This window comes from Calypte anna, chromosome 9 (assembly GCF_003957555.1).
Source record: "Calypte anna isolate BGI_N300 chromosome 9, bCalAnn1_v1.p, whole genome shotgun sequence".
In the NCBI taxonomy this organism is placed as follows: domain Eukaryota; kingdom Metazoa; phylum Chordata; class Aves; order Apodiformes; family Trochilidae; genus Calypte; species Calypte anna.
Genome location: NC_044255.1, coordinates 9,881,774 through 9,901,762, shown reverse-complemented (window position 1 = coordinate 9,901,762; position 19,989 = coordinate 9,881,774). Strand labels below are relative to the sequence as shown.

The following is a 19,989-nucleotide window of genomic DNA, read 5'->3' as shown; positions in this document are numbered from 1 at the left end:
CCCCATGTTTTGGGGAACTCATACTGATCTGTGGATCACTTCAGCTGTATATTTCTGTTCATTAAGAGCAAAGCACAATATCTTTTTAAATTCCTGAAAACTGAGATGGTTGCTTCTAATTTTTAGTTGTTACATGTACTTGTGTGCTTAGTTGATTTTTGGGATCTCTCTTTTTTTTTCCTTTTTTTTTTTTTTTTTTTTGTACAGCAATTGAAGATTGAGAGACTTGCACAAAAGCAAGCAGAGCAAGTGCAGCCGCCACCTCCAGGAGGCTCTCTTCACGGACCCCAGCCATTTCCAGGGCAAGGCCCACTGTCACAGATGCCTCAAGGATTTCAGCAACCCCTTCCACCTCAGCAGATGCCAATGAATATGCCTCAGATGGGACCTCCTGGTCCACAAGGACAGTTCAGAGCTCCGGGACCCCAGGGACAAATGGGACCTCAAGGTCCATTACACCAAGGAGCTGCAGGTCCACAAGGATTCATGGGACCACAAGGACCTCCAGGCCCCCAAGGGCCTCCACAAGGAATGCCACGGCCTCAGGATTTACATGGACATCAAGGAATGCAGAGACATCCTGGCCCTCATGGGCCAATGGGGCCTCCAGGTCCACAGGGTAATGCAGGCCCACAAGGCCACTTAGGACCACAGGGTCTGCCTGGGTCTCAGACTCATTTAGGACCGCAGGGTCCACCTGGCCCACAAGGTCACCTTGGTCCTCAAGGTCCCCCTGGTGGTCAAGGAATGCAAGGGCCACCCGGTCCCCGAGGAATGCAAGGACCTCTTCCTCATGGCATGCAAGGAGCTCCAGGATCTCAAGGGATGCAGGGCCCTATATCTCAAGGGCCTTTGATGGGACTTAATCCAAGAGGCATGCAGGGTCCACCAGGACCCAGAGATAACCAGGGACCTACTCCACAAGGGATGATGATGGGTCATCCACAAGAAATGAGAGGTCCTCATATGCAAAGTGGTTTACTAGGACATGGTCCTCAGGAGATGAGGGGCCTCCAGGGACCCCCGCCTCAAGGTACAATGCTAGGACCGCCACAAGAATTGCGTGGGCCACCAGGTCCACAAGGCCAGCAGGGACCTCCACAAGGCTCTTTAGTAGGGCCTCAAGGAAACATGCAAGGACCTCAGGGACAACCGAACCCTTCAAGGGGGCCGCACCCCTCCCAGGGCCCTCTGCCTTTCCAGCAGCAGAAAACGCCTCTGTTGGGTGATGGGCCTCGTCCCCCGTTCAACCAGGTACGTGTTGGGCTGTATAAGAAGAAGAACGTTAGGAACATGGGGATGATAAGATCACGCGGGAGAAATGCGAAGCGCAAGAGCTGAGGGGCTGCGGGTGTGGTGTTCTTCACCATACTTGAAGCCACAGGAGAACTTAAATAATAATGGAAAGGGTTAGGTAGTTTGGAGACAGCAGAGAGAACAGTAGGAAAGGGATTATCGGAAACACTGGAACAGAAACCTCTCTGCTATGAAAATCTGTAATGTTGAGAGAAACTCTGGTGGTTTTAATTTAAAGACACTGAACTGTCTTAAATGAGGAATTTCCTGGGGAGCAGGTGAGCACTAATAAAAGTTGAATTTAAGCAAACTAAACATAAGAAAACTCTTATGTGTTAATTAAAGTGAGTTACTGCTGACTCTCAGTTGTCCCAGAGCAGTTAATTTGAACCATGGGATGAATTTAACATAGGTGCTGACCCACCTGGCACCAGCTAGGTCTGGTTGAACTTGTCAGCTCAAACTAAGCTCACAGGAGCACAGCTGTCCCCTTCCCACCCTGACACAGGAGGCGTTGGGCCACCTCAGCACCCTCTGGAGTTCAGGGTAACAGATTGGCCTTGCACACCCTCAGCTCATTCCTGCACCGTTTGCTGCAAGGCACGAGGGAAAGCGAGGGTCTGGGACACGGTTGGCTGGGAGCAGCACAAGTCTGGTGGTGAGCACAGCCTGGCCGGTGTCCCTAAGCCCTGCTGCCTGGCACTGGGCTCCAGGGGGTTCACCAGCCCAGCCCAGCACTTGGCTGACCCAGAAAGTGTGAGTATCACTTGTCCAGCTCATTCTGCAGGAGCCCAGCTGGGTGTTGGGTCTAGCCGGGTTGGTGCCAGGTGCCACCTTCTCTGCCCTCTCCTCTGTCTTCAGCAAGGGGCTGATTCCCTCGCTCCACCAACTCCCACACTTGTCATCTCATATGGGTTCCTGGTTGTGTGGCACTGATCCTGTAATTAATATTTCTCTTGATTGTCTTCAGCTTTAAGGTGAGTTTTGAAGGAGATGTTTTGAAAAAGGATTTGACTCAAAAAAATGTGTGGGTTTTTTTTAACAGAATTAACTCTTTTAGCCTTGCAGTCAACAGATTCTAGCTGTAACTTTAGACAGGTTTGCGTATCTCCCTGTGTGTGCAGTCCAGTACCAGGCACAGTGAGTGATGCCAATGAAATGAGCTTTGGCTTGGTGGTTCTATTTCAGATTGAGGCAGAATAGCCTAAAAATTGTGGGTTTACTTGACTATTTTTTCTTTACAAATCATCACTGATGCCCTTTGGAAGTCTGGTGATGTGACACTGTTGTGCTTTAAGAGTAATTCCCAACACCTGGTGTGTATAAATGTAGGTGTATGCTTACACATGGGTGTAGGGCTGTCCTTGTCTGGGCAGCCAGCAGGTTCCATGTCACTGGTGGCCGTCTGTTTGCAGTATACACTAACAAAGCAAAGTGGTTTTGACCTTTTTTCCTTTGTGATGGTGATGTCTTTTACAAACAAACAGATTTTAAAATTCATTAGGTCAGGTTCTGCTCCAGTTTGCCTCTTTGTTATACAAATATTAATATTAGTTTGTATTCCTGTTTATTCCCAAGCTAGCAGTAGTACTCTGGATCTCTTTTGCTATTGCTCATTTAGATTTGGTCTTCTCATCTTCCTTTTAGGTACATGTGCTCATTTCATCTCACTGGTTGAGTGAGGTGTGTATACTTAAAATCAAGTCTCCTATTCACAGAGACAAACTTTAGGAGTGCAGTATTCCAAAAGAAATGCAAATTTCTCCTATGGCTGAATACACTTTCCCCCTTTGGTGCATAGTGTTCATGAATACAGGTGGCTGCCACAAACCAGCTGTGCCATTTGCACATTCGGGGCAATGCTGTGGGGCAGTTGTTTTCTGCTGTACTGTGCAGGACCCCTGCCTGTGCTGGGACCCCCAAGCTGGAGGGAGGTGGGGAGGGAGGGGTGCAGGGTGCCCAGGCCCACATGGTTTGCACTGGATCTGCTTCCAAGTTCTACACACTCACTTCTCAGTTTTGAGCCTGGCTTGGGGCCCAGACTGTATATTGAAATGAAAGGTGTGTGAAAATACAGTGTCTGCATCTTTTTTCAGCACTGGGAAAATGCTGTGGCTTCCCATCTTGCCAAAGCATCATTTGTTTGAAATAAGGGTTTTTGCTAAATGCTAAGGAAACTCATTTAAGTGAGAGCTAAAAGCTGCTGCTTTGGTTAAACACTAGAGACCTAAAGTTAAGAAGTTCAACAGTTTATTGTAAGTATTCATATAGTAGAATCACGTGCTGGTTTGAATTGGAAGAGACCTTAAAGATCATCCAGTTCCAACCTCTGTATGGGCAGGGACACCGCCCCCAGACCAGGTTGCTCAGTATGCTAAACATGTGAGAGATGATGGAAATCCTGCAAGGATTTGGTCAAGAAGTGCAGAAGCACTGCAATAGCTGAATCTTACCTCATTAGGGAATTTATTTGTTCTGGGCTCAAGTCAACACACAGTCTTTAGGAAGGTATTTTTAGTTTTTAACAGGGTTGGGCCACACAGGCCTTTAATTTTGAATGGTTTTTTCCTTACAGAATCCTTACAGTATTATTACCACAAACATTGATTATCTTAGTGGGATTTTTTGTGTTTATCACCTATATTGCAGTTAAGTGTAAAAGTTTAATTTAAAAACAGTGTTTCAAGATACAATGGGTAAAATACACAAAGGCACTTACTGTTTCTCTGCAACCAAACCAAAAAAAAAAAAGGTAGTAATTCTCAAAAATAAATGTTGAGCATGAAAGTTATTTCATTTTTATTTGTGGAGAGATTAAACTGTGTAATCATGAGTATGATGGCAGTGATGGGGTATAGGTTTTTTTGTATTTACAAATACTTGCAGCCTGAAGATTTTTTACAAGCCATTATTATGAATGCCAAGTCTAAATCTTACATACTAGACATGTCTAGGAGGAAAAATATGTCTTTTGATTTTTCTGCTATGGGTTTTGGGGGTTGTTCTTTGTGATGTCAACATGAAACACCTTTTTTTGTAGCAACGTTGCAAGTTTCAGCTTTGTCTAGTTCATTTTTATTGTTGGATCTCATTGGGTCAGTGTAAATTATGTACATGCCCCCTTTTGGTTCCAGTCCAGTAAAAGCTTTGGGTGATGATTTCTGGTGGGGCCTTTGCAGGGAGATGTGGGCAGCTCAGCTACACTGTTTCCCAGCCAGCATAACCGGGCTGGGTCAAGTGCAGACATGGTACCTGTGGAAGTCTTTCCTGGGTCATACTGAATTTAAAGAACATGTAACAAAAGACCTATATGTACTTCATTTTTAATTTGGGATTGTGTAATTTACACAGAGCTCTGCTCACTGTGCTGTTTCTGCCGGAGAAGAGCAGGTGGCTGCAGCTTCTGCCTTTAGCGCTGTCATTGCCTAATAACTCATTAAAAACTTGTCACTGAGCCCAGTGTTAGTATTTTCATTTGATCACAGAATTAAGAAAAACAATATTAAAAATGAAGCTCATGTTATTTCCATGTTAACAGTTTGCAAAGGTCTATAGGTGATAGCTCTCTTATGGCCGTGTTGTTGCCGCTCGTGTCCTGACATTATTGGTATTTTTATTTTTTCATTATTTCCTTTTTTTTGTTCACTTCCAAAGGGAGTCTTTGGTCCATGCAGCTCTTTAAGTACCTTGTATTTGTCTAGTAGGTATACACAGTTTCCTAATCTCTCACAGGCAGCTAGAATTAGGATTTTTGTCATCTTTGGTCATTGAGGGTAAAATATTAGTCCTTGAAATGCTGAGTTTCCCATCAAATGATATGTTTCTCAGGCAGTAACTGAAAAGCATTACTGATCTGCTTGGGAGTTGGAACTAGGTGATCTTTAAAGGTCTGTTCCATCCCTGGCCATTCTAGGGTTCTATGTGTATATTTGAAACACCTGGAAACTAATCTGTTTCCATTTTAAGACCCATCAAGATGCAGTCTCTGAAAAAAACTGTTTTGGCCCATTACAAAATGCTAAAAAGCAGCCATGCTCCGACGTGGCAGCTCACGCGGCTTTTCTCATTGTATGCTCACAGGACGGACAGAACCCAGGTCCTCCACCACTGATACCAGGCCTGGGGCAGCAGGGAGGACAAGGTCGTCTTGGCCCTCACAACCAAGGACCTGGTCTTAATAAAGGTAATTAAATATGTTGTCTGTTCTTCTGTGAGCAATTCTCCTAAAAAGACTGTTCCAGTGCAGTGCCTCTAGACAGAGGAGGCTGTAGCAGGGCACAGGGCCTTGGCTGAGAGGAAAGCTGCCATAGACTTGGGCTGGAATATTAGAGGAAAAGGTTTTCCCCCAAGATTAATATGTGATGTATGGTGTATGCTTTGTAGAACTGTACAAACTAGAGCATCCTAGAGTTTTCAGAAAACGTTACAGAAATCTGCTATGATTTTTTCCTTCAAGGTGACTCCCGTGGTCCACCAAACCATCACATGGGCCCTCTCTCAGATAGAAGGCACGACCAGAACAGTGGTGGTCCTGATCATGGGCCTGAGAGAGGGTTGTTTCGAGGTGGCCAGGAGTGGGGTGATGGTAGAGACAGCAGGGGCATGCCAGATAGACGAGGACCTCACCCAGATTTCCATGATGACTTTGATCGACCAGAGGACTTCCGTGACGACTTTCATCCAGATAAGAGATTTGGCCATCGATTGCGGGAATTTGAGGGGAGAGGAGGCCCACCATTGCAAGATGAAAAGTGGAGACGAGGTGGACCTGGGCCTCCCTTTCCCCCTGATCACAGGGAATTTGAAGGAGGGGGCTCAAACCGTGGGCCCCCTGGTGCTTGGGAAGGACGGAGACCTTCAGATGATAGATACCCACGGGATCCTGAGGATGCACGGTTCCGAGGAAGACGAGATGAGAGGTAAGAATAAATCTACTCATGCTTTTTGGGTTGAAGGGTAAAGGGAGGGAACTCTTTCCTGGTTTCCTTTTCATTAAGGAGTCTATCTGTTTCAGATTTATTAACTGGAAACCAATAAGGAAATGAAAACTCTAATATACCTGAGTATAGAGTCCATAAAAATCATACAGTAATAGAAGAAAACTTGAAAAATGGTCATTGTACACAGCAGCTTCCGTGTCTTTAAACAGTAAGTAAGAGAAGGGAGGAAATTTGTAGAGAAGATCAAGTGACACAGGATGAAGATTTGAGACTGTTTGATGAAAATTCAGAGGAAACTTGAAGGTTGCAGTGACAAACTTTTGAACACTAGAAGTGGATTTTGAAATTTTGTCTCCAGTCACAAACTACAAGCATGACTGTAGAGACTGTAGAGTGAGATGTAAAGTACTTGTCAGGAGCAGGAACAGTGATCCAACTATCAAAGATAAAGGCAGAGCTACAGCATCTGTTGGACTGTTGGGACTATTTGCTCATGGTTTTGCTTGTAGGAATTTTATTTCTTACTTATTTCTTAATGCCGAGTGAAGAACTCAAAAATTATCTAATTTACAGCAATGTCCATGTCATTGCTTACAATTTCCAAGTCACTGAGGGATGAATTTGCTTCTAGTTACCAATGTCAATATGGAGAAATTACACAAAGTCAGCAAGATTAATTGTCATGGAAATTGCTCCAGATTTATGCTGGTGGGACTGAGTTCCACTTGGCCTCCAAGGTCTAAGCCTCTCACTGACCACCAACTCTATATTCATAAGAACGTGTACTTGTACAAATATATTGTGGTCTCCACGTAATGTGAATTTTGTGTGTTTGAGTTGCCTTTTTAATAATTTTCTTACATTCCTTTTACTTTGCATCTATACAGCTCTTCTTTTAGCTATTTCCTACCTAGCTCTGTAAAGAACTACCTTCCTTTTGTGTGAAGAGTATGAAAAGAAATGAACAGTTAACTAAAAGAAGGTAACAATTAAAGCCATTTTAAAAAAGTAAAAATAGAGAGAATCCAAGCTTAATGGTCTGCATTACAGAATTCTAAAAGACACAGCAGACAACACTTTTATTAGTTCAGCAGGAATTTTCAAATGTTCTATTGGAAATGCTTAGGAACTGGAAAATAAATGTTATGATCCTGATTTTTAAAAAAGATTTCAGGAAGTAACAAGAACCTTGTGACCCAGCTTCTGAACTAAGAGGAGTCTATGTTTATCAGAGTGCAAGTGTTCAAACAGAGGTTTAAATTCTTTTGGTTTTAAAGGAATGGGCACAGGGCTATAAAAGGCTTATTGTGCTTGCAGGCTTAATGAATCCCTTTGAATAAAGGTGAATTAGATGCCATTTCCTGCAGATGCTGAGGTGAGCTTAAGAATCCAACCACTCCTTTAGCCAACTTTGTTTGGGATTTAGATTGTAACCAGTTTGATCAAGCATGAGAAGGAAAGTGTATGTATGTGTGTTTCTCTCTTAATTTCCCATCCCTTTCATCCCTGTCCTGTTCTTACTCTACCTATGCACATCAACATGATGCTTCTGCTGCAGAGACCTGCCTCTTCCTGCCTGCTCACCTGCACAGTCTGTAGTTCTATACATTAAGGTCCTAGGCCTCAAGGAGGAAGATCTGAGTGCAGTCAAACAGGAACTGAGCCCTATGCAAGGCAGGGTTGTGCATGTGACCGATATGAAAAAGGCTGTAATAATGCAATGTTAGGAGCTGTGGCTACGTCAGGCGTAGGTATGGTAGATTGCAATACTCAGCTGTGTCCATAACACTGCCTGGAAAGGAAAGGCCCTCTTCCTGACAGCTGTAGGACCTTGTGTTGCAAATTTGGTAATTTACAAGCTAAGCAGAATCACGCCATGTCAGTATTAAAATGGGAGGCCCTCTAAAGAACATCTAGAGGACTGTGCTGTTTTAAGGCTTAACAATCTTGCTATGTGGTTATTTGAAGCATTTGTACCTGAAACTGTTCAGTTTGTTTTCCCAAATTATGCAGGTTACTGTAAAATGGTTCACTGTCCATACACGGCACTCCCTCCATCCACTGTTGTACCTCTATTGGCACAGCAGCCTCCTCTCTGAACTGTGTTTTGTTTTCTGGGAGGTGGAGACAGACCTATTGTTTTTAATTACAAAAAAGAAAATAAAAATGTAAAAGTCTAAAAATATTGTATTGTGTTATGACTACTGTTAAAATATTTAAATTTGTAATCAAAAGGTTAATGTTGTTAAAATTCTAAATAAAAGTATCTAAAGTTTTGCTTGTAATAGGATGCACTGTGTCGTTACTGAGCTGGGGAAGGGGATGTTGCACAGAGCCAGCCCCAACCCAGCAGGGCACTGGGGGCAGCTCGGCCAGCCTGGAACTGGGGAGAGAGGGGAGGAGGGAGGCAGAGGGGTGGGCAGGAGCAGCCTGGGGTGGCCCTGAGGACGCCTGAGCCAGTTTGCCTGCACCACCTAAACATCTGCCTGTGCTGGCACGGACACTGGGCTGTAAGCCGAGGCAATCCTAGCGACTGGTGCTCCTGTGCACTTTGGGAGTTGCAGTAATGCACAGAATGTGTTTTGCTTTCACAAACCCTCCAAGACTTTAAACTCAGATTGTAAGAAGCAAAATTACTAGTATTGATACAGCCAGCTGCAGGCTTACCTGAAAGAGTTCACTAAGAGCTGTTCTTCTCTCTGAAGACCTCTGTAAAAACCTCAGTGTGGCACTGGAGGAGCTGTACTCATTTTAGATGCAATGCAGAACCAAATCAAACCAAACTGCTGAAGATGCCATGGTACTTACTAGGAGGAAATTATCAGTCTTAATGTCATAACTATGTTTTGCAAAACAAAATTCTTCCTTGTTGCAGTTAGATAAACTGCTCCTCAGGCTGCAGAATGCCACTGTGCACGCTGTTCAGCAATCACCATCCCTATGCAGCCACGCACAGTTTAGATTCAGTTAGTAAAATTGTAAACTTGGAAGAATAGAACAAAAAAAGAGAATGTTTTAGCAAAAGATTCTCAAGTCAATAGGAATATGAGATGCTGGAATGTTTTGTTATAGCCATGACTTTCCTTGCTTGCGGTTTTTCAGTTTGTCTTTATCACTACAATGGAAGGGGGTAAAGGGAAGGGGAAAGTAAGACCACAACAGCTAAGGGAAGTTCACTTGTACTTTTCCTTACCCTATCTTGTATCTGTCATCACTCACTGATTGTTTTTCCCCCTTCTCATTAAATGAATACAGTGTATTTGACAATATTTTTCTTGTATAAAAGTCCAACACAATCAACAGAAGGAACTATGAGGGCAAAGTATAAAAATGAATAAACCAAGTCCTCAAAAGGAGCACTTTTCCACCTATAAATCCTGTTCTAGTAACTGTGTATGCTATAGTAGTAAGAAAAACAGTTAAGAAAAGCATTGCTTATTAACCTGAAGCTAACTCAAGTTTTTCAGTCTAAATTCTGCCTAAAAACCACCTTTGTACCATGTTCTTTCTTGTAGCTTCAGAAGAGGAGGACCCTCGAGACATGAGGGACGGGGACCCAGAGGGAGAGATGGCTTTCCTGGCCCTGAAGATTTTGGGCCAGATGATACTTTTGACTCTCCCGATGAAAACTCAAGAGGAAGGGACCATGGTGTTCGGGGGCGAGGCCGTGGTGCTCTGAGAGGTGAGGAGAACATTGTTCCACACTGAAACGCAGGATAAGGAAGCAAAGGCATTTCTTGTGCAAATGACAGTATTTTCATGAATTCAATGTCTCTTCTCACTCCTGTTCCCTGCATCTCTTACTGCTCAGGAGGCCGGAAGGGTTTGCTTCCTACTCCAGATGAATTCCCACGCTTTGAAGGAGGGCGGAAACCAGAATCCTGGGATGGAAACAGAGAACCAGGTAAAAGAAAGTGTGAGGTTTGGTTTTGGTAGTAGACTGGACTTCCACTTATCAAAAAAAGCATTTAAAAAAATATTTTCCCTCTACCTTGTAACTGGCTTGTTATCAGTCTTCTACCATGAGAAAAGTAAAAGATGGTTCTTTTGTCTTCTAAATCTAGGAATAAAAATTAGCTATGCAGAATTTAACTGTCTCTGAATGCATCTGTCTCACTAAACAAAGAATTTTTGTGGCCTCAAAGTCTTGATGTTAAGTTGAATTCTTGTGCAGCTTGGAATTTCCTGTTGTCACCCAAGGGTGGCTGAAGCTTATATATCTCGTGGGGCTTTTAAAGATGTTTATTAATGCCAATAGGAATCTTTCTCTTGTATGGCAACTTCTCTGTTGTTTGCAGGTTTTCCTGCTGGCTGTCTGACAGCTTATTGGTACTTGTGTTTGTGTTACTAATGGCAACCCCATGCATTGCAAAATGGAGTTTTAGATGTCACAGAAAAAAATTAGTGCAAATGTCTCAGCAATACATGAAGATGTGACTGTCTCCAAAATACATTAAAAATTTTTATACCTAAAAGAGCACTTTAGAGGTTACTTCTTTCTCTCTCATCATCTTTTAAACCTGTCTTACTTTTTCTTACAACTTATTTAACTGATGTTTGCCTGTTGGGATGGGCTGGGGAAGCTTTATGTAATTTTAACATAAATTTGTGTGCCAAATAGTGTGGAAGGTATGAAAAGCTGATGCAACCACCTCCAAAAAGGAGGAGTAATGAACAGATGAACATTACTCATTATCCCGTTTTCTCTCTCCATGTTCAGGTCTTCATCCAGATCACCCATCTCATGACAGACATTCTCCAGCTAACAGAGAACGTTCTTCTTCGCTCCAGGGCATGGACATGGCCTCACTGCCACCACGTAAACGTCCCTGGCACGATGGACCAGGGAACTCTGACCACAGAGAAATGGATGCTCCAGGTGGACCTCCAGAAGAGAGGGGAAAAGGTAAAAAGCCCCTTGTATTGAAAGCCTTAGGCAACACTGGCATGTTTCCCAACAGCAGGCTTATCCAGAATTCCTTATCTATTCAGAGGGGATAAAACTGAACTGGTAAATATTTGATCTTATCAGCTGTGAAGCTGAAGACCAGTTTTATAAGAAAAAAAGAACAGAGGGATTTTCTGGGACATAAATGCAAACCTTCTCTCTGGCATCATATAATCCTTTTTTTTATTGTCCTATTTGAAAGCAGGAAACGCCATCTGGAAGACTTAAATCAGATCCTTTTTTCCTCTAATTTTCAGAATAGTCATTCGTTTATTTTTCATGGTTTAGACAGTTGCACCATCACCTGACCCCATGCAGGAGGAGGGGTATCAGGAAAGGGAGAGTCATGGGCTGAAATGAAAACACATATAAGAGAATTATAATCATGAACTAATATTAACCCCAATACTAATACAAGATACAAAGTTGTAATCAGCTCTAGATCACAGTTGTGAGCTGCATGCTCCCAGCAGGGAAGGCTGAATGCCCAACACTGTGAGCACAACAGCTCCAGTGAGAATGCGATGGTCACAGCAAGTGGGGCAGGAGTCCTCAGGTGCAGGATGACAGATGTGAGACCCTCTCAGGAAAGCAGCCATGGTAGAAACCCCCAAGTATCCTCCAAAGCTCCCAATACATATTGAGGGTGACATTTATGAGATGGAACACATGGACTGGCCAGCGTGGGTCACCTGCCCTGGGTTTTGTCCCTCCCAGCACCCTGCACCTGCCCTGTTCAAAACGCCCCTCAGCCTTGGTCACTGTGGAGACTTGCACACCAGTGGGGGATAAATGAAAATGTCTTACCTCTCTTGCCCTCACAGAGATGGACTCTGCAGCCTCTCAAAACTACTACTAACTTGTCTGTTAACAATAGCCATACCAGGTACTGAGGAAGAGCATTAATAACACTAGAGGTCTGTAGAGAACTGTCCCTGAAATGCTCTCTAAATATATGAAGACCTGTAGTTCTGTGACTTACTGACGTTATATTTTCTGGGGTCTGACAGTTACTTTTTGTGAGCTTCTCAAATTGCTTTAACAACTGTACACATCCACAAACAGAGGACAGAGGACTATGCAGTAGACTATACTTGGAAAAAAAAAAAAAAAAAGGAAAATCTTTTTTTCTTGTTTTAAGCCTGTTGTTCACTAACTTTTATGTGATGATGTCTTGCATTTTAATTGGAACTGTTAGAAGTCAATCCCTATTATTTCTTAATTTCTGAATGCCCCTTCTCATTGCATGATCTCTACCATTTCCAAACTTAACCAGCTCTTCTCCAAGTCAGAGCTCTGACCTGTTTAGTTGTTCTCCAGGAAGCTGTGTTCTGTATCTTTTACCATCCTTAATACTATATACTATTTTCAGTATTAATTTATTGTTTTGTAAATTAAATGGGGTAACTAGGAATTGCACATAGTATTTAAGATGTGCTTTAACCATGCATTTCTACAGTTGGTTTTGTTGTGTTTTCTCCATTCTTTCCTAATAGCTCCTCGTCTCTTCCCTCTTTGTTACTGAACAGCCCCATGGCACCAGCCACTGTAACTCACAAAATACATTCTTGTGGCCTCAGTAGCAGCTTCAGAGCCTGTTACTGTGTATGCCAGTTCCACAGTCACCCTTGCACTGGTTCTTGATCATTTTTCTTTTCATAAATCTCAGGGTTGTTTTTAATGTTGTCTTTTTTTAATGTCCTCATACTGATTACCCACCATCAGGTAGTGATCTGTGGCTGAGATCCTTCTCAGATGCTTGCAAATGCTCAGCTATCAGCCTGTACTTTAGGTTTTTGTTATTAGATCTCTCCTGAACAGATTGGTCTTTGATGCACTGAATTTCATTCTACTTCTTTTATTGTTAAAAGCTGGTTTAGTTTTAACTGCATGTCAGTCCTCCTCCACTTGGACTGAATTTCCAGTGCTGTATTAACAGCAGGTTATCATTTCTTCACAGATGTCTTTAATAAAACTGATGGTAAACTCCTTCTGTATGAATATTTTCCCTTTCAAAACTGTATGCTGTGTTTCTCATTTTAGCCAGCATCCTACCAAATCTCAAGGATTTCTTAAGAGCTTTCTTAAGTTACCAATAATAACTTGTGGTAACTCTATCAGATAGATTCTTTATTGAAGTCAAAACAGTTGTTAACTACCACACTTCTTGTGCCTAGACAACTCATTAATGCACCAAGAAAAGTTTAAATCAGGGACAGAAAGCCTGATAAACAAAATATGAACAATACATTTTTATATAAGGGCTGTGTCACCTTCAGTTGTGTTGGTAAAGTCATTTGAAGATTAAAACTTCATGAATTAGAAGTGTTGAACAACTTGGTCTCTATTTTAAATAGAACCAAGCAATGTCAACAAAAAAAAATCACTGGTTTAAGTGGAGTAAAATTACCCTGATTTAGCTGTAGCACGTCTATAAAGCACTGTTACCATGATCTTTTTAAAAAATGCTGCTTGTTATTTTAAGCTAATGGTTTTTTTCTTAAGTTAATTTACATATCATTAAGAGAGAGATTTGTATGAAGTAGAAAATCCCATTCCTGGAAGTAAGAGCTCATGTAGTTCCTGGTTAGCAGAAAAACATACAATTTTCCATTATTTTCAGCAAAAAAATGAATGAAACAGTGATGTTACTCATTGTCTTCATCATCAAGTGCAATGTTTTTGTTTAGGGAAAAAAATGCCTATTTTGCTATAAAAATACAGAGATGGTATTAAAGCATATGAGATGTGCCTGGCAGTTTTGAGAACACCATGACTATCACTGTTCTAACTTACTTCATATAAGTAACTACTGACTGTATCAGAGGTAATCTCCATTAATTCCAAGAGCTGCTTTACTGGTGTTTGTCTTCTGGACTGTAATGGAGACAATAAATCTATGTAAGAAAAAAATCATATGGAAGGAAGAGGCATTAACATTACAGGTCTCGACTATGTTTGGTCTCTGAATGATGATACCATAAAAGAACTAGCTTAACATAGGCACGTCTGAGAAGAGGCACAGCTTAGACTGCAGCATCAGTAACTGACTGTGCTTCATTTTTAGGACGAGGACATTCAGGACCTTCACAGAGAGCACCAAAGTCTGGAAGGTCTAGTTCTTTAGATGGAGACCATCACGATGGATTCCACAGAGATGAAGCTTTCGGTGGAGGCCCTGTAGGAGGCAATAACTCTTCTCGAGGAAGGAGTGGAAGTAATTGGGGAAGAGGAAATAACATGAACTCAGGCCAGTCAAGAAGAGGAGCCTCTAGGGGTGGTGGAAGAGGCCGATAGAAGAGGCTTTGACTGGGTCACACCCAGTCCTTGCTGGACAATATTTAAATAGACTGCTACTCTGGACTTATAAGTAACCCTGCAACACCACAAACCTGGATTTCTTAACTGGGATAACTGAACGTGCATTAGTTCCTAACGAGGGTCTTACTTCCAGCCAACTTCCTAGCTGCAGTATTGTAGCTAGCGCTCTGTTTTGTGCCCTCCACCCCTCCTTTCCTCATCGTTTTACCTACTTTGTTTTGTTAAGAGCTGGAATTTTTTTTAAGTGTTGTGAGACATGGAGCACCTCCACAGATTTCAGTTCACCTCCAGACAGAAACTTGTTTCTATATGTACAGTTTGTCAGAAGAGTTACGTTGGTTTTGTATGAATACCGAATGTAATTTGCGCAAAAATTAACAAAAAATCAACAGTGTGTGATTCTTTACTCACCTATTACTAGAAAGAGAGCGTTGTCTTTAGGCAGACTTGTGTGGCAGATGGAGCAACAGAACTACCTCCTGAAATCCCAACCATTTAATATACTAGCAGCTGGTTCCTAGTTTTTTGGTTTGTCATGTATAGAGAACTTTCACCGCTAGCCACAGCTGGCTACTGAGTGTCAGTGGTGCTGACGTTAAAATTCCAAAACCCGGGGAATCACCGCTGCTTGCTAGTCTACCATCCTGAAAGAGAAAAAGGTGGAACACTGTTTAGGAAAAGTTGTTACAGTACACATAGCGTGAGTTATAACCTGGACTGCCAGCACAACAGACACCAGGACAACAAAAATGGTCATTCTGTGTGTCACCTGGGTGAGTCATGTATTTTGGTTCAAAACATCTTGTTTATAGAAATTAAGGAACAAATAAGTTTAGGGGCTTGATTAAGATGGATGCATATGTTTTACAGTGGCTGTAGGATGCCATGGATTAGGGGTGTTCAGTAAAGTCTGGTGCATTCCAATGCTGAAGTGCAAACCTCCAGAGTTGATCACTTTCATCCTAACTTTTTTTGTAAGTATCTTTTTCTTTAGGGTATTATCTCCTAGTTTTACTAGGGAAGGGAAATGAGGAGGGGTTATTCTGATTTCCCACATTTCATAATAAAGCTGCTTACCAACCACGTTTGCTATTCTCATAAATCATTCATATTAATCATTCCCAGGCACCAGGTTATCAAAAGCCTCCTTTAATACTTACAGCCTCAGTAAAAATTTTATCCCATAAGAACAGGTTCTTAAGCCAGTTCTCAGGAAGGTCTACACAGGAAGTCTAGGCTATCATGTATAATGGAAAATACCACCCACCCGCCTTGACTTTCATGTTATTGAGGGTTAGAATGGGAATGCAGTTTGGGAGCTGACAAGGATATTGCAACACCACAGGAATATAGGGCAGCTTTTTATCTGCCTTCACATACAGTACTAAATACTGGCTGCTGGAATTAAGTGGGAAATGGCTGGGATGCATCAGATAGGACACAATTTCTTCTTTTAGAGGAAAAAAAATTTTATTTTGCTCTTGAGCTCTGTCCAAAGACAGGCTGAGGTCACTTCTGGTATATGTCTGGGACTTAGGATCTATCCTTAAGTTTTAATGATAAATGCCAGTGATTTGATCATTAGCAAAGAGGAAAACTGCCCTTAATCCTTTCCTTTTGTTAGTTAGAATATGGGATGTAGAGGATGAGCTTTAGCCCTAATTAAACCACAGTCCTCTACCAAAACAAGTTAGAGTGCACTAATGACAGGGAGCCCAGCGACCTCTATGCTAAAGGGAGTATGTGTGGGTTTCCTCTGATGGCTGATTAACTCCTTAAACTGCTATGGTACTTGGTGTTAAGTCAGAATCTTCATCAAGGAGCAACTTTTTTTAATGAAGTAAGTTTTAAAATATTCCACCGCCGTGGAATATGTACAAAAAATCATCAGCAAACTGGACACTGAGCTAGTTTTTGTATGAAACCTTAGGTGACACCACAGCACAAGAGACAGAAGCGGCTCCCCAGTTACGAGACCATGAGCCACTGCTGAAAAAATGGGTAAAATTTCTTAATGGGAATATAATACTATATTCTTCAGGTCAAGTTCTTTTACCAGTGCTGCATCTAGAATCCTTATGCTTTACATGCTAGTTTACAGCGCCACTTTGTTTAATTTGATACTGCTGCTAGGATTAAAATCAATTTTACATGCTATAGCTTTGAAGTTGTAAAAATGAGAGAACTAATTAATGCTATTCAGATATCTCTGATCTACATTTTTAAGGAAAAAACTGACCATTAGTTGAACGCCTATATTGACATTTGGTACACAAAGCTTTATTAAGTCAACCTATGTACATTTAAGTACCCCCATTTAACAGTTTCAGTTTAATTCAGAGCAAGTATTAGGTGAATATACTAAACCCTCAGCAGTAACAGCAGAGAAATATTGCAGCATTTAGTTTTATTTTGTAGATGAGGTACATATACTCAGTAGTGGGGCTGAGCAGGTTAGGGGCCTGGTAGTTCCACTTATCTGCAGCAGTGTGATTATACAGCCCAAACTTAAAAGTACTGAGCACTCAGCAAGGTCTGTTAACCAGAATTCAGTACCCTCCTACGGCTCCTTCAGTTCTCCACCAAAACCACAGAGCTGTGCCAGCTGCCAACAGGCTCCAACTGGTCACTAACAAATCTGTTTTCACAGAATCATCATACTTCTTAATAATCATACTTCTTAATAAACTATAGTTCTACTATAAACTTCTAATACTATATACTACAGTGTGAGACAAGTTGGACCAGATGATGCCTGAGGTCCCTTCCAACCTTACATTCTACTTTTCCATGAAAATAGATTTGCTAGTGCCAAGTCAATTTTGAAGGTCATGCTGGGGCAAGCAAGCAATCCTTGCCCAAACTGATTAATATATATTTATATATAATAAAGTTCTAAAAGCTGAAACTACCCTTTAAGTGCCAAAGTATTTGCTACCTTACAGCAGCTGTAAGGCAGCAACACCTGCAAAAGCCACAGCTTAGGTAAGATTAGCACCTTTTGTCGTCATTGTCATTCAAGACTGCCCTTACAGTTACAGCTAGGCCCACAGCCCCAGGGGAAGTTTGTTCCACTTACTGCATCGTGTTTAGGACATGACTTACAGCGAGCACTGCAGTTCAGTGGCCACAGTATTCATATTCACTACTGCCCTGAGGTGGCTGATGACCACGCCAGACAGTGACTGGAAGTGTGTTCAGTGTTGGGGTCGGCACAAAAAATGAGTTAATAGCGGTTAACCATTTCTGAACGTTCACCCCCACACTAGATCAGATTTTGCTAAACTGTCTCCATGTCGCAACACCAGTCAGCCCTATACACCTCAGCTGGCAGAAATTTTTGATTTTCACGTAGCGGGCAAGTCAATCACATTTCATCGGCTCCGGAATCTCACTCACGTTTCGAAGCAGGCTGCAGCAGCCACATGGTCCTATACCGGAGGTAGGGAGGTAGGACGCTGCCAGCTCCCGCCCAGAGCCGAGTGACTCCAGGTCCGGGGGATCGAGCAGACTTTGCAATAAGGCAAACTCCCGAACTCGGTGAGGGCTCGGCGGGCCGGCAGCACCACCGCCCCGTCGGGACGCGGCCGAACATGTCCAGTCACTGCGGCCGCTCCTCTTGCTCGGGAGAGGCGAGGGAAGCCCAGCACTACGCGAGGGCGCGGCACAGACGCGGTATCGGACGGAAACGTCTGCGTCCCCCGCGCCTCTCCCGGCACCAGCTCCGCTCAGTCCTCGTTCCGCCGGGCTGCGGCCGGTCCCCTCGCAGCGGCGCCAGCAACGCGGGGCCGGGCTCACACCGGCAGAGCCTTGCCGCGGCGGCGCAGCACGGTCCCGAGGAGGCCGGCGAGGCGGCGCAGGCCGGCAGTGCCCCCGGGCAGCGCGGCCAGCAGCGCGGCGGCGGCGGCCCCCAGCTGGGCAGCGGCCCCCAGGCCGGTCAGGATCGTGCTGCGCAGCCCCAGCGCCGCGTACAGCGTGCCGCCCAGCGCACACAGGTAGAGGAGGGTTCCGCGGCTGGGCTCCCGCAGCAGGCGGGCTGGACCCCGCAGCAGGGCAGCGGCGCCCAGGGCGCAGAGCGAGCCCAGCGACCAGAGCAGCGCGAACTTGCGGCCGCGGAGCAGCAGCACCGGCACGTACAGCGCGGCGAGACCGAAGCAGAGGGCGGCCAGCAGCAGGCACAGCCCGCTCCCGGCCAGCCGCTGCCAGCGCGACAGACCCGGCAGGAAGGGGTCCGCCTCCGCAGCCCACGGCCAGCCTAAGCCTGAGCCCGGTCCCTGTTCCGTCCCGAGACCCGCTGGGGGTGCGCCGCGGCCCAGCGAGAAGGCGCTCAGCGAGCCCAGCCAGGCCCCCAGGCCGCCGCTGCCCGCCTCCTCCTGCGCGCAGCCCGCAGGCGGCGGGGCGGGGGCCGCGCTGGTGCCGCCCGCGGCAGCAGTGGCCTTCGACTGCGCCAGGTATTCTTGCAGCTGCCGGCCCAGGTCCGCCATGGCGGGGCCGCGACCGAGAGCAGGACCGGGCGCTACACAGCCCTGCCCGCCTGCACCGCCGCCATCTTGCGGAGTAGCTGCATCCGGGTTAGCGGCCACCTCACGTGGGGCGGGGCGCCGTGAGGGCTGAGGCAGCGTGCGCGGGGCTGGGGCGGGCTGAGGGGAGTTGCTGACTGGAGATTGAAAGGGTATGGCGGCTGCGAGTGGTGGTAGCTTGCGATTTCAGATGAAAAGAAGTTGGTGTCACACTCAAAATGTAGATCGGTAAGAGAGATGAGCGCAGTTTGAGACTGATGCAGCTCGCAATAGCCCCAGGGGGTGCTGCCGGCAAGGAAGGGCTACCCAGGGGTGGCAGCCCAGCGGCTGTGAATTCACGCAAGGCGCGGCACTGCGGTGCTTCTCCCGCACCTGAAGCCTCCTCCTCACACACTCAGTCGAAGTGCTGTTCTGCAAAGGAAAGCTGCAAGAAAGAAATGTTGGGTGTTGTTGCCCAGACACCATTACAGCAGAGTCTAGAGATGGAAAGTATGCAAGAACTTGTCTTTTTGTCACTGCACATACAGCTAAGTCTGTTGAATTGTTGGCCATTTATTAAAAAGATTACCTATTGCCCTTTCTCCAACTGTTACACCAAAATAAGACCATCTAACCTAGTTCTTTGCCCTAGCTAAATAAGTAATTAAAAAAAAAACCCAACAAAAACCAAAAAAAACCCCACAAAGCCAAATGCTAATTTAACCAGTATGTTTCTAAATGTTTACTGCAGGACTGACAAAGGAGGTGTTTGGACACCAGGAAACAGAAAACAAATTCCATCATTGCCTGCAACCGTATCCATAGTGATGGTGAGTCACACACATACTACGAGATATAAATAAAGTTTGAAATTACGTATTACCCTGTCAGAGAACACAGAACTCTTGTAAGTGTTCAGGACAAAGTTCAGTCGTTGGCAAGAAGGGATTAGATTTATCGAAAACATCACACTGGGAGGGGTCCT

General features: G+C 44.3%; 2 protein-coding genes across 5 annotated transcripts in view; one reads left to right on the top strand and one right to left on the bottom strand.

The window, feature by feature from the left end:
• WDR33 (WD repeat domain 33) overlaps positions 1 to 15,583 on the top strand; it is a 65,051-nt gene extending 49,468 nt beyond the window's left edge. The window contains exons 17-23 of one of the 4 annotated variants that reach the window (XM_030456552.1): positions 208 to 1,254; positions 5,377 to 5,479; positions 5,753 to 6,215; positions 9,752 to 9,918; positions 10,048 to 10,140; positions 10,957 to 11,142; positions 14,252 to 15,583. In XM_030456552.1, the coding sequence (XP_030312412.1) occupies positions 208 to 1,254; positions 5,377 to 5,479; positions 5,753 to 6,215; positions 9,752 to 9,918; positions 10,048 to 10,140; positions 10,957 to 11,142; positions 14,252 to 14,481 (2,289 nt within the window). In that variant the 3' untranslated portion in view covers positions 14,482 to 15,583. Of the gene's footprint in view, positions 1 to 207; positions 1,255 to 5,376; positions 5,480 to 5,752; positions 6,216 to 6,310; positions 8,393 to 9,751; positions 9,919 to 10,047; positions 10,141 to 10,956; positions 11,143 to 14,251 lie in introns of those variants that run through there. The other 3 variants (XM_030456551.1, XM_030456555.1, XM_030456554.1) reach the window with 3 other exon arrangements.
• SFT2D3 (SFT2 domain containing 3) lies at positions 9,400 to 19,016 on the bottom strand. Its single transcript, XM_030456558.1, has 3 exons — positions 17,905 to 19,016; positions 14,917 to 15,149; positions 9,400 to 10,117 (listed from the first exon to the last, which is right to left on the bottom strand). The coding sequence occupies exon 1, from the start codon at positions 18,987 to 18,989 to the stop codon at positions 18,300 to 18,302; it is 690 nt and encodes a 229-aa protein (XP_030312418.1). The 5' UTR covers positions 18,990 to 19,016; the 3' UTR covers positions 9,400 to 10,117; positions 14,917 to 15,149; positions 17,905 to 18,299.
• Between the last annotated feature and the right edge of the window lie 973 nt (positions 19,017 to 19,989).

Excerpts from the sequence above, each read along its gene's own strand:
- SFT2D3 (XM_030456558.1), bottom strand. The coding sequence starts at position 18,989 with ATGGCGGACCTGGGCCGGCAGCTGCAAGAATACCTGGCGCAGTCGAAG.